The following is a 14,497-nucleotide window of genomic DNA, read 5'->3' as shown; positions in this document are numbered from 1 at the left end:
TGTAGTCCACCCTTACCAGGCTGGGGGAGAGCAAGGACTGGTAGTTGAGCAACACCCCTGTAGCTGCTATCTGCTCTAGCCACTTCTTGCTGGCTTCCCTGCTACTCTCTTCATACTCCCCATTGTTATTGTATCTGTAGTTGAGAGCACCTAGTAACTGCTCAGAGAATGTGCAAATGGCAGCCACCAGAGCCTGGGAGAAAATTGCATCTCGTCTCAGCTGCAGCTCTGTGTCTGGGAGAGAAAAAACACACAGGAATGAGAAGTTACCATTTGTTTCATTTCTTGAGCCCAGTGCCCAATTACAATTCCATATTTCACTCTGTAGGGATAGGCAAGAACTTCGATTCAGTTTGCATTTCAAGCTGAATCTATCAAATTCAAAGTTTCTGAAACAATTTGAGAACTGAAACACAGCCATCTTTGAAATTCACACTTATTTGAATTTTGCAATGCAGTTCATTAACCAATCTTTACAAAAATGCACATATTAGGGGAAAATGTGCATAAAAATGAATAAATGAATGAAAATAACATGCAAAAATGCATTATATGACAAAAAATGCTTGCAAAAATGTGTACATTAGTCAAAACGGCATACAGAAATGTATTGATTAGGAGAAATTGGCACTAAAATGCTGGAGAATTTTCATGAGGTTTTTTTTAAAAAAATTGCAAATTGCTGCAGAAATGTGGAGAACTGAATTTAAGATTGGGAAAGTGAGAAATTGTTTATTTATTTTATTTATTCGATTTATTAGTTGCCCATCTGGCTGGATTAACCAGCCACTCTGAGCGACGTACAAAGCAAAAACAATTGTTGTTGTTGTTATGTGCCTTCCAGTTGATTACGACTTATGGCGACCCTATGAATCAGTGACCTCCAAGAGCATCTGTCATGAACCACCCTGCTCAGATCTTGTAAGTTCAGGTCTGTGGCTTCCTTAGCAAAAACATATAAAACATCAAAAAACATTAAAAAAAAACTGAGAGAACGAAAACTGACATCTTTCATCCATAGTACTGTATAAGATGCTTTATAGCAACCAAAGCAATGACATCCTCCAATATGATATGCTCATGTTTCCCCAAAGGAATGCTCAGTTTTCCACAACAACAGGGAGCACATGGGAACGAAAGGAACAAAAGGAGTGTCAGTTTATAAAAGGGGTGTCCAGTATCACTGATGTGATATGCAAGGAAGATAACTGTTATTCTGCCAGTACCACAGTGCTATAAAATGTACACTGATAACATTTGCTTAACACTTTTTTTTTGCTCTGGAATAGAAGAATGTTCTTGTAATTGCATGTCTGTCCCTAAATAGCATTTAAAGCATCATTTGCAAACAGCAGCAAATCAAGGAGATGCTGTACCTGTGCATTTAAGCAAGGCCAAAAGTAGCTGATTTTTCCCATCTGGAAAAAAAAGAAAAAGAGATATGAGAAACAAAAAGAGTATAATCATATTCCACTTAGAAAGGTGATGAGTCCCAGTAAGACAGGAGTGGGGAACCTTTGGCCCTCCAGATATTGCTGAACTACAACTCCCATCAGCCCTTGCAAGCATTGCCAATGGCCACATCTGGTTTCCATACCTGCGTTAAGAGATGTTGGAACAAGCAGATTTGGAAACCGCACCCTGTGGCCTAGAATGCCTTGTTTTTAAATCTCAGCTATGCATGGGCTGACTGTGGTTACTTAACGGAAAAGGTAAGTTGCTCTGCACATACTCAGGGGTCACATTTCTGAAATTGCATCATAGGTTCTAGGACTCAGCTGCAGCACTGAAAGCAAATTCCTTGTTTGAGCCCTGATGAGTCGTGGTTCCAACAAATAATTGTTTACATGCATAAACTAGGAGAAAGGCACAAATCAGACATAAAAGTCAGCTTCACATATGCTTAATTGAATACAAAGTATTAGAGCAAACTATATTTACAAGCCCCACTCCCAATGCCCTCATGCACACTGGCTCCACTTTAGACCTATGTACATTAACAAGGTTCCTGATCATGGGGAAGCTTCTAAACATGTTCTGCTGAATGTATGCAGGCCTGAAATGTGGTGAGTGTGCTCAGACATTGGGCACAGAACTTGCATGTGCCCCAGTCACCTCCCCAGTTTAAATCCTCATCCATTTGCTCTGATGCTTGAAGAGGGCTTAGGAAACTTGGGAAACAGTGGTCATCTGTCGAAATCAGGGGTGTCTAATTTATTTATTTATTAAATTTATTAGTCACCCATCTGGCTGGCTGTCCAGCCACTCTGGGCGACGTACAAAATAAAAACATACAAATACATTAAAACATTAAAAATCTCAACAATAATAATAAAACCTAACCCACCCCAAAAGCCTGCCTGAAGAGCCAGGTCTTCAAGGCCCGGCGGAAGCTCATCATAGAGGGGGCATGGCAGAGATCATTTGGGAGGGAATTCCACAAAGTGGGGGCCACAATTGAAAAAGCCCTCTCCCTAGTTCTCACCAGTCTAGCTGTTTTAACTGGTGGGATAGAGAGAAGGCTGATCTTGTTGAACAGCATCCCTGATGATGTTGGAGGCGCTCCTTCAGATAGACTGGGCTGAGACCGTATAGGGTTTTAAAGGTCAGAACCAACACCTTGAACTGGGCCCAGAAAACAACCGGTAACCAGTGCAACTTCTTCAGCACTGGAGTGATGTGATCTCGCCGGCGGCTGCCTTTAATCAGGCGAGCCGCCGCATTCTGTACCAGTTGCAGCTTCTGGACCGTTTTCAAGGGTAACCCCACGTAGAGCACATTACAGTAGTCTAGGCGAGAGAAGACCAGGGCATGTACCACAGATGGGAGCAGATGGTTGGGAAGGTAGGGGTGCAGCCTCCGTATCAGATGGAGTTGATACAGCACCGCCCGGCTCACAGACGAGACCTGAGCCTCCATGGACAGCTGGGAGTCAAGAATGACCCCCAGGCTGCAGACCTGGTCTTTCAGGGGCAATTTTACCCCATTGAGCACCAGGTCAACATTCCCCAACCTTCCCTTGTCTCCCACAAACAGTACCTCGGTTTTGTCAGGGTTTAGCTTCAGCTTATTCCTTCCCATCCAGCCACTCACCGACTCCAGGCACTTGGATAGGGTTTCTACAGCCAACCTCAGTGAAGATTTGAATGAGAGATAGAGCTGTGTGCCATCAGCATACTGGTGACACTGCAGCCCAAATCTTCTGATGATAGCCCCCTGAGGCTTTATATAAATGTTGAACAGCATCGGGGAGAGGATGGAACCCTGTGGCACCCAAGTGAGAGGCCAAGGATCCGAAACCTCATCCCCCAATGCCACTCTCTGGTACCTACCAGAGAGGAAGGAACGGAACCACTGCAATACAGTACCCCCTATGCCTAACCTCTTCAGGCGGTCCAGAAGGATACTGTGGTCAAAAAAGATCCAGGAGGACAAGGAAGGTGCATTCGCCCCTATCAATGCCCTCCTCATATCATCCACCAAGGCGACCAAGGCCGTTGTCCACGCCTGAAGCCTGATTGAAATGGATCCAGATAATCTGCTTCCTCCAAATGCACTTGCAACTGCTTCGGCCACCACCCGCTCAACCACCTTGCCCAGGAATGGCAGATTTCAGACAGGGCGAAAGTTGTTCAGATCTTGGGGATCCAAGGAGGGTTTCTTTAGAATTGGTTTTATTACTGCCTCCTTGAGAGCTGATGGCATTACTCCCTCTTCCAGGGACGTATTTACCACCATCTTGATCCCCTCGCACAGTCTGTCCTTGCAGCTCATAATGAGCCACGACTGGCAAGGGTCGAGTAAGCAAGTGGTTGGCTTTAAGGTTGAAAGCACCTTGTCCACTTCATCAGAAGGAAGAAGCTGGAACCGATCCCACAACAACGGAGCACCACTGGCCGCCTCTGGCTCACTCACTGTGTCCACAGCGCACGGAATAGCACTCTTAATACGATCAATTTTCTCCATAAAGTGCTTTGCAAACTCATCACAGGAGGCCTTAGCATGTTCCATCGGTTCCGGGGCAACTGCACCGACCAGGCTCCGGACCACTTGGAACAGCCTCCTGGGACAGCACTCTGCAGATGCAATAGAGGCAGCATAAAAATCCTTTTTTGCTGCCCTCATTGCCACATGGTAGGCTGCTGCAGCCCCGGTCTAATGCCCCGGTGATTGCAGCATTCCACCCCTCTACCAGGGTCTCAACCGAGTGCCCGTGTGCATGCTCCAAAGAATCCCCAAGTGCATTCAGGAATCCATCTGGATCCATCAGACGTCTGGGGCAGACCATCCTAATGGGTCCTCCACCACCACGGATCCTCCAGATGCTATTATACAACTCCCATCATCCCTGACCAGTGGCCATGCTGGCTGGGGCCAAGGAAAGCTTGACTCCAACAAGATCTGGAGGGCCAAAGGTTAGGCATCTTTGCTCTAAGTATTTCACCATAAGTACAGTTTGCAGTGGCATTTTGAAATCAATTGGAATCAATTAAACACACTTGAAGTTGCTCCTTATATCTGATGTATGCATCTTTCCGAATTCATAGCTGTTTCGTGTAAACTGTTGAAACTAGAATACTGGGGGCAAGATTTGTGTGCATGCCCCCCTCCCCAGTTCAAGACCTTACACATTCGCTTGAAGGCCTGAAGTAGGTTCTAAACTCAGCAAACTGTTTCAACTTGAAAAAACTCTTGGTGCTCCTTAAAAACAGTAGATAATAACTACCCTCCTTATTGAAACTAAAGGAAAGAGAATTTCCATGTCAGGAAAATGGATCAACATGGCAGCTCCGCAATTTGACTTCATTATGCACAAAAGCCCTCAAACATAGTCATGGGATTGTTACATCATCCAATAGCGTGGCTGCTTGGCCAGAATGGTCTTGGTGCCTTCTCTACTGGTACAGGAATTCTGCGGAGGAATTCACCCAGCCAAGCTTAAGCAGTTTAAGCAGCATATTCCAATGGAAAAATGGGTGAAATTTGACAAGGGAAGGAGTGATGGGCTGATAGATGCACCTATTCAGAACCCTCTAGGTATAAACATGGCCTGACATCATGTCACTATTAGTTGGTGCTGGTGCCTTGTGGGGTATGCACAGAACAAATCCTACACTAACACTTAATGTCACACACAGAGCGCATCTGTCAAAGAGTTGTCTGGGTAGCAAAGAGGGCCTGATTTGTGCTGCCCAGGCTTAACTCTATATAGATAGAACATGGATGTTCATGCTCCTACATGCTGTATACAAAGTTGCATCATGGGGAGTGCAGTTTTCATACACGGAAGCACATAGGATTTATTCCCACACTGCCTATATGGCAAAAATGGCATCTGTTAGAAGTCTCCATCTGTTAAACGCACCCCAAACCTGCTACCAAATTCCAGTTTAAGGGGAATTTAGCATCAACTGTAGTCAACATCATTTTTTACCCTGATACTCCACCCTTCTGGCCAGTCTCTTTACTAATTTCTTCATAATACGAAAACAGGTCAAAGAGCTTTCCACCAGCTTCCCCCTTCACAGACCTTCCACGTATTTCTGAATGGTCTCCACAAGATTCTTGATGCAGTGTGGAAGGTTCCAGGGATCTTCCTGGATGCTGATTTGAATCTTGTTTCTGCTCCGAATTGTGGTTTCTTCTTTTTGCTTAAATTCTGCAGAAGAAATACACTTTAGCACAGGCAATTGAGCAATGCTAGAGTAGTTCAAAACAGGAAGTGCCTGCATACTGTGTTAATTCCAGTCAAGCCCTCTGTGAAAGGCTGGCTCTGCTGAAAAATTAAAATGTAACTGACAGTCTATATTGAGCAGCAAAACTAAGTGCAACTTAAGAATACAAACATTTAATTGTTGGGTTGTTAAATTTGTTTCCTGCCTTCCTACCAGTACTGTTCAAGGCAAGTAGCAGCAATGAATCAAATACATTTAAATAAAATGAAGTTCCATCAGCTTGCTTATTGTTTGGATGTTGTGTTCAGAGTCTGCAAAATGCCCCAAATTTATAAAAACTACATCAGAACCACTCAGGTGAAAAAAGTCTTTCAGGATATTAGTGCAATCATCTATGTGCTGTCTGTGGAAAGAAATAAAAGAAAACGTCCTTGTTCTAGATCAAACCAAATGTATGTTTAAGAAAGGGGAAAAAAAAGAAAATTCTAACCACAGCATATGAACTACAGCAAAGATAAACAGAAGAATTAAGATTCCAAGAGGCAAAGGAAATGCAGCACATAATCAGGAAATGTTGTTTGCGTGTGTTGCAGAGACAGAATGCATGAGGGAAAGCAGAAAATGCAGCCGAGTAAACAGCCCTGACTCAAGGTTGGTGATGGTGGCTGGGTAAGCTGTTCTAGCCTGGCACTATCATGGGCCCACCTGACTGATGCCTGCTATCCACTACTCAACAGATGAAGGACAGACTGCAGCAGTGAGCAGTGCTCCCAGCCTATCTGCACATACTGGATGACACCATCATGTTAAGAACATAAGAACATAAGAAGAGCCTGCTGGATCAGGCCAGTGGCCCATCTAGTCCAGCATCCTGTTCTCACAGTGGCCAATCAGGTGCCTGGGGGAAGCCCGCAAGCAGGACCCGAGTGCAAGAACACTCTCCCCTCCTGAGGCTTCCGGCAACTGGTTTTCAGAAGCATGCTGCCTCTGACTAGGGTGGCAGAGCACAGCCATCATGGCTAGTAGCCATTGATAGCCCTGTCCTCCATGAATTTGTCTAATCTTCTTTTAAAGCCATCCAAGCTGGTGGCCATTACCGCATCTTGTGGGAGCAAATTCCATAGTTTAACTATGCGCTGAGTAAAGAAATACTTCCTTTTGTCTGTCCTGAATCTTCCAACATTCAGCTTCTTTGAATGTCCACGAGTTCTAGTATTATGAGAGAGGGAGAAGAACTTTTCTCTATCCACTTTCTCAATGCCATGCATAATTTTATACACTTCTATCATGTCTCCTCTGACCCGCCTTTTCTCTAAACTAAAAAGCCCCAAATGCTGCAACCTTTGGGATTATAATATCTCTTAATAACTGCTAATCTTCTGCTAGTGATTCATGTCCTATTACTATCCCATATTCCATGATTAACAGTGTTGAGAGTAACACAGTTCCTCCCTCAGCTGCCTCATTTGCAGACCTCTCACACTTGGTCAAGGGGATGGAGCGACTCCCTTACGAGGAAAGGTTGCAGCATTTGGGGCTTTTTAGTTTAGAGAAAAGGCGGGTCAGAGGAGACATGATAGAAGTGTATAAAATTATGCATGGCATTGAGAAAGTGGATAGAGAAAAGTTCTTCTCCCTCTCTCATAATACTAGAACTCGTGGACATTCAAAGAAGCTGAATGTTGGAAGATTCAGGACAGACAAAAGGAAGTATTTCTTTACTCAGCGCATAGTTAAACTATGGAATTTGCTCCCACAAGATGCGGTAATGGCCACCAGCTTGGATGGCTTTAAAATAAGATTAGACAAGTTCATGGAGGACAGGGCTATCAGTGGCTACTAGCCGTGATGGCTGTGCTGTGCCACCCTAGTCAGAGGCAGCATGCTTCTGAAAACCAGTTGCCGGAAGCCTCAGGAAGGGAGAGTGTTCTTGCACTCGGGTCCTGCTTGCAGGCTTCCCCCAGGCACCTGGTTGGCCACTGTGAGAACAGGATGCTGGACTAGATGGGCCACTGGCCTGATCCAGCAGGCTCTTCTTATGTTCTTATGTTCTTAACCCCTTGGTTTTCCACTTTGTCCCCTGATGTAGAAAAAACTAGTAGCTTGTATAGCATGAAGAATGTTCTGAAGATTGTTTCCAGAGCATAGCAAGATGGACAGGTGTGTGGGGTGAGAGACGTAATGTGTGTGTGTTTGTGTGCACTTTCGAATATGACGGCTCACAGAAGAGAAAGCTGGCTCAATGGGCAAAGAAACAAGAACTCTCAAATATGGTTTGAGTGCCATGTCTTTCAGAATAGGGCCTTCAATCTTTTAAACTGGCCTCAGATGGGAGAGTGCGCACAAATACACATTGAACTGTATTGCTGTAATATGTTAAGCTCTTTATCTTGAGAAAAAATGGCGTTTCTTAGAATATAGTGAGCACAAATATTATGTGTCAGGTTTTCAGAAGTCACCAGCCAGATTTGAATGTGGTGCTAAACCATAGTAGTTGCATTGAGGAAGTGAGTCTGTTTGAGCCTTGGGCTCAAGAATTCCCTTCTCCTTTTCTGCTGCATGCCAAAGGAGGAGATTGGAAGCATGTACCTCTGGGTTTAAACTGTGTGATTTGTTGTTACGTCTAATAAGCACATACTGTGGTTGGTTGAAAGCATGGTTCAAACAGTCATTTCTGATCCTGGCTTGCTTTAATAACCCTTAATATAAACTAAGCATAATTCCTAGTTCAGACATAACAACAAACTGCAGTTTGTTCAAACCAGGAAATGGATGCTGCCAATCTCTTCCTCTGGCACACACTGGAGAGGGGAGCTCTTTCCCAAAATGCTAAACAATGGCCTAAAATGTGCAGCTGTATCTGATCTTTCATGCAACATCTCCGAAAATGTCATAATGCTTACAACTGACTACTTCTGTTGTGCCAAATGACAGCCAGAATGTTGTAGTATTTACTGGTTTTTTCCCCAGTGGATCTTATCAATTTTACTCAGGGAAACAGCAGTGTATATAGACTTATGAAAATCCTGCCCATAATTTTCAGGCTTGTTGACTATGCAGATGCAACATTCGTAACATCCTAGACATGGTTAGGTAACTGGAAGCATGCTGTTCTCCCCGTTCCCTATTTGGAACTAACCATGGCATAGCATTACAGCTGGACTATTGTGAATGCTAACCATGGTCAGCTTTAAACTGCAGTTTTCAACAGGACTTTGAAGTGGCTTGGCAAATTGATTAAAGCTAATCATGGTTAATATTAACAATGGTAACTTAGCACCATGGATAGCTTCAGAAAGGGAGGAGTGTCTTCCCTTTCAGATCAGAGGAAATCAAATCAGAGGAAAGGAGTGGGGAGGCAAGAGAAAGAAGCAGGTTAGCCTGAGGAACACTTCCAATCTTTTAACCACAGCTGGATACCGAGTTACATATGGACCTAGTAATTAAGTTCTGAGAAAAGCAGATTCTCCTGGGCACATGATGTTCTGCAAATTTACCTTGCAAACTGTGGTCCATTGGAAAATGTTTCGTTTCTTCAAAAGCCTTGCTTATTACTGGTCCTTTGAGAAGGGCATTGATAGCATCCACCTGCAAAGGAGCACATTTAGTCAGTTTTGAAAATTCTCCAGGGACATAATTTTCTGTGCACATAAAATTATGTGCTGTAAAATAAAGATATTGGGTTGCATACTCCTGAGTCCTACTCAGAGTAGATCCACTGAAATCAATGGGCCGATGTTATTCATGACCGTATTAATTTCAATGGATCTAACTCTGAGCAGGAGTGGTGCTGCATGCAACCCATTCAGCTGAGTTGAATGTTGCCTTCATGTAATGAAGCAACAAAAAGGAAATGGCTTTTGCCAGCAAATAAAAGTTTTTAAAGTGTGAGAGGTCTGCAAATGAGGCAGCTGAGGGAGGAACTGTGTTACTCTCAACACTGTTAATCATGGAATATGGGATAGTAATAGGACATGAATCACTAGCAGAAGATTAGCAGTTATTAAGAGATATTATAATCCCAAAGGCAAGCCTAGAGCTATCATGTCAGAAGGAACCAAACAGCTGCAGAGTGTTCTGAGTGATTAGCTTATGAAAGTCCTACTACAAGAAGTGGTGATTTCAGTTCAGTTCAATGTTTATACTATACTTTTCCTTCCGAAAGGAACCACAAAGCGGCTAACAATGAAATAACCAAAGCAAATGCAGTAATATGAAACAAACAAAAAATGTAAAATTATCTAACAATAAAAGTGCTACAATGACAAGTCAATAACATTTTAATTAATATGTAAAGGGGGAAATTTGACAATTCAATAATAATTCAGTAATAACCATAATACAACATTCATAAATATTAAAGCAATCTTACTACAGTGGAAATGGAAATGGACTGCCTTCAAGTCGATCCCAACTTATGGCGACCCTATGAATAGGATTTTCATGGTAAGCGGTATTCAGAGGGGGTTTACCATTGCCTTCCTCTGAAGCTGAGAGGCAGTGACTGGCCCAAGGTCACCCAGCGAGCTTCATGGCTGTGTGAGGATTCAAACCCTGGTCTCCCAGGTCATAGTCTAACACCTTAACCACTATACCACACTGGCTCTCACCGAATTACTACAGTACAAACATTTAATTAAATACAAGGGATGTCACAACTCATCTGTTCCCGGACCCAAAACTGAGATGTCGTCAGAAAAGCAGAAGCAGACCCCTACTGGGGTCCCAATGCAGACTAGGGCCACAAGGAGTCAGCACCCCTTAAGAGAAAGCCCAAGGAGATTTCTCCAACACGGCCACACCCAAGGAAGCTACAACAACATGGTATCCAAAGCCTCCTGATACACCCAGCTCCAGACTCTCGTTTTTGGCAGTGTCCCAACATGTCTGGAATGCTTTCCTAGCTGAGCTCTGATAGGTGTTTACAAAAGTCCTGGGAGCCCACTAGTTTTTTTTCTTGAGCTGTGTATTCTGCTGATGGTGTTTGTTGCAGTTATTTGGATTTGGGTGGCAGGTTGTTGATTAGTTTATTTTTACTGGCCTTTAATGACATTATTGTGTACTGTATTGGATTGTAATTTTAAGTCTTTTCCCCCCTTAAAGGGGAAATAAAAATATTTTAAATGAATACATAAAATGAAATAAGTACCTCAGGACCAGAGGTAGCGAGGTCCACCCATGCCAAAGTCCATAACCGAAGACAGTAAAAGCATCCTAAGGAGGAGGGAAGCACCAGGACTTGGTTTGAATCATGGCCCCACTGAGCTCAAGGAAAAAGTAGGGCCTCCTTGGCTACTATAAAGCCACCAATCACTGCCTGAGAGTTGCTGGTGGAACAGCTCAATGCCAGCTCCCTGTTGCCTAGGTCTGCAACCCCAACTCCTGCTGCTCATGCTCTGATGGACAGCAACCCTGTTGGTTCAGGCTTCCTTGCCTATAACTTGTTTTTGCTGCTTGCATCCTGCTGGACTGCTTGGGCTTGGCGGAAATGGGCAAGTAAAGACCACTAGCTTAACTGGTTTTAAAAGAGGATTAGGCAAATACATGTAGCATTGGTTGGTCCGCCTCCTTGATAAGAGGGAGTTTATCCTTGAACACCAAGTGCTGGGGATGAACAGCTGAAGACAACCATCACCTTCATGGTCTGACTATAAGATCGCAGAGGCACTCAAGATTATCTTGTTGGCAACCAAATGAATGAGCAAAAGAATATCTACATTCTGTAGACCTCCATTGCAGAGTATGTCCTGAACATAGTCTCCAGTTCCTCCTCAACAACCCTGGTTACCAAGTTCACGGAAGAGGGTGTACCCCAGGAGAGTATGGCAAAGTGACAGAGCCCTCATGTCACTCACCTGGTTAAAAAGGTGCTCGAGGCAGCCATGTAGTTTGTCTTGTTTGTCTGAAGGTATCCTGATGTCATTGGGAAGTTCATCACCTAATGATGAAAATAATAAAAGTCTGGGTTTGTTTTCAACAGAAAGAACATTAGAAGCAAATGTCTATCTTTAGATTTGATCATATATCTTCTTCTGGTTTTAATCCACTGTGCTCATCTCTCTGCTTTTCCTTCTGTTCCCTCCACTCCTCTGGTCATTGATCATATTCCAAGGTGAAGATACTTCCATGAATTCCCCGCTGTTCACTGAGCAGTCCGGCACAATCTTTTCCTAAACACAATTCCTAAGATGGGCCAACAGGAGACCATCTTACCAAAAGGAAATCTTAGGAAGACATTTTTGTTCCATTTCTATCCTGTTTTAGGGCTAAACTAGATGAGATGCTGGGAGATCCACTGCTGGATCTCCTCCTGTGTGTTCAACATAGCTACAGGGACTCAAAATAGCATCAGGGAAAAGGCACAAGCATTACACCCTTCATCTCCAGAACTTTTTCCCCAGTATAAATCCCTCACCCTGTCCAAAGCAGCAACTGGCCCATTGAGGAAAAGCACCATGTTATTATATTATTTAGTGTATTATTGTTCTGCTTTTACTATATTATTTAGTGTATTATTGTTCTGCTTTATGTAGTGTTTTTTTTAATAGCCACTTGAGCTTCTGGAAAAGTGGCATACAAATGTTTTAAATAAAAAAAGGTTAAACTTGATGATAGTTTACTAAAACCAGCAGAACTGCGTATAAGAACAAGCCCTTTGACAAAATGTTGAATCAAGTGAACAATGGAACACAAAGCAGTATGACCAAAACTTTATACTCAAGTGTTGGGTTTGATGTCTGATTCTAACCATTTATACCAGTATACCCCCTTACAATTCTGATGCAACAATTCTGCTGCTGGGCTGCTTCCGAGAGGAAGGGCGGGATATAAATGAATGAATGAATGAATGAATGAATGAAACATTCTGGATGGAGCTGCAATTACACCATATCCTAAACTGGTCTAAAGATATGTCTGATTGTTCACTTCTATATAGCAATTAATATCACAATTAATGCTCAAACGAGTACAGCCCAGAGTATTTAACGGTGGGTTAATGGATGAGCTTGAAGGAATTCGCCATTTGTTTCAATTATATTTGGCAAAATCTAGATTGACTGGCAGGCTAATCGAAGTTTGAGCACTGGAGTAATGGGTGGATCTTTTTCCTCCACCTTGGAGTAGCACCATTCATCTTCACACATACTATGCTTTCTTAGCAGCCAGAGTGAAAAACCCTGATCAGAACACGACACCTGTTTCAGAAGTAAGGTAAAGTAAAAGAAACAAATTAAATACTACATTTAGATGTGTAACATTTTCCCAATCAGGATTGGAAAGTGGTGGAGTGCAAGGATGCCTAACCCTTTCCCCACCAGCTACTTTTCTATTCTAAATTGTCCCCTTCTAAGCACCTTGAAACCTCACAAGGAGAAAAAACATGCTCTAGTGTGTATGTGTGTGTGGGGGGGGGGAGAGGGAATTTGTGGTAGGAAAATAGTATCCAGGGGAAAAGGTGTAGTTCCTTCTCCACTTCTCAATCCTGATTGTCCGCGTTTTTATTTCAGAAGTTCTTGTTTGTTTGTATGTATTTAAAAAACTATCAGGGTAACAATACATTCATCTATGTTTTTATGCTTAAATGCTTTTAGATGTTCTTAATGTTTTAAAATGTTTTTAGATGATCTTAATTGTTTTTAAATACATTTTATTTTTAACTGCATTGTTTTTTCTGCTTTGTTGTTTGCCACACTGGCTCCTTTGGGAGGAAGGGTGGGATAGAAATTTAATTAAAAACAACAACAACATCTAGTTTAGGTTGTAACCAACCATGCTCCTTGTATCAGTCTGAGGGGATGAGGAAAGTAGAATGGAAGGTGCTAGAAGAACCAACATGGGCAGGATGACCCAACTGATTTTGGCTGCAACGGAAGCACTAAATAAAACACAGGTGAGCGCAGCTGAATAACAGGCAGGCATCTACAGGACCATTGGCTTATGGTCCACCAGCTGTTGAACCCTTCTTTATTAATGCCTATTTATGGAAGCACAACATTTCACTCACCTGATCCCATCTCATCACTGCCCAAGTAAGAGCTGTTACTCCGCACGCTGGTGTAGGAAAGCACCGAGTCCCTGTTACTGTTACATTCACTGGAAGACAAAAGGTGTAAATACTAAGAAACTCTCCTTATGTAGAACTTCAGCTATGCACAGTTAGCACCTTTGAAAAGTTTTTGAAGGGAATTATTTGATTTCTTTCCTGCCAATTTTCCAAGGGTTTAATGTGGTTTACAGTGGACAATGGCTCTCCTAACTCAACACAGTAAGAGGATACCATCCTTTAGTGACAGTAAACTTTTGAACTTTGTCCTAGGATACTTCATCTTTCACTGATGAAGATGGACTGAAGAACTGGAGCATTACTCTTTGCTATCAGAGTTCATGTCGGTGACTAAAGATGATACAGGGACTAGAAGAGGGTTAGAAGTTCAAAATTTAACCCAAATTTAGTTGATTCTCCATGAGCTCAGGTATGTCATCTCTGAGCCTCAGTTCCTCCCTTTCCTACAACTGACTCCAGCATACTCAGAACTATTGCTGGAACTTTATACTGAATTAACACCAGACTATCACTAACAAACCCTATACAGTATGTAAGAAATACTGGCACAAGTTGGCTAGGAAAAACTGTGGAATTGCCTTCCATGGATATTTAACACAATGAACTGGTTTGCACATAAAGCTAAGCCAAATTATAGTTTAGAGTGAACGCGCAAGCATGAGGGCTTCTGGAGAGGAACTCGCGGCCACTTTCTTTTGGTCCTGCTGCTGCTACTCTGCTGTGAGCTAAGCCAGAGCTTGGCTTAGTGTGCCATCCA

At 42.9% G+C, this 14,497-nt stretch overlaps 1 protein-coding gene across 2 annotated transcripts in view; it reads right to left on the bottom strand.

Moving 5' to 3' along the window:
* The window catches only part of PREX1 (phosphatidylinositol-3,4,5-trisphosphate dependent Rac exchange factor 1), a 334,614-nt gene that overhangs the window by 14,421 nt on the left and 305,696 nt on the right, over positions 1-14,497 (bottom strand). For both annotated transcript variants that reach the window (XM_061631360.1, XM_061631361.1), the window contains exons 27-32: positions 13,681-13,769; positions 11,531-11,613; positions 9,173-9,263; positions 5,531-5,659; positions 1,377-1,418; positions 17-234 (exon numbers count right to left, since the gene is read on the bottom strand). In XM_061631360.1, coding sequence (XP_061487344.1) covers positions 17-234; positions 1,377-1,418; positions 5,531-5,659; positions 9,173-9,263; positions 11,531-11,613; positions 13,681-13,769 — 652 coding nt within the window. The remainder of the gene's footprint in view (positions 1-16; positions 235-1,376; positions 1,419-5,530; positions 5,660-9,172; positions 9,264-11,530; positions 11,614-13,680; positions 13,770-14,497) is intronic.

The sequence above is a fragment of the Rhineura floridana genome, chromosome 6 (genome assembly GCF_030035675.1).
Source record: "Rhineura floridana isolate rRhiFlo1 chromosome 6, rRhiFlo1.hap2, whole genome shotgun sequence".
In the NCBI taxonomy this organism is placed as follows: domain Eukaryota; kingdom Metazoa; phylum Chordata; class Lepidosauria; order Squamata; family Rhineuridae; genus Rhineura; species Rhineura floridana.
This window is presented reverse-complemented; position numbering and strand designations above follow the sequence as displayed.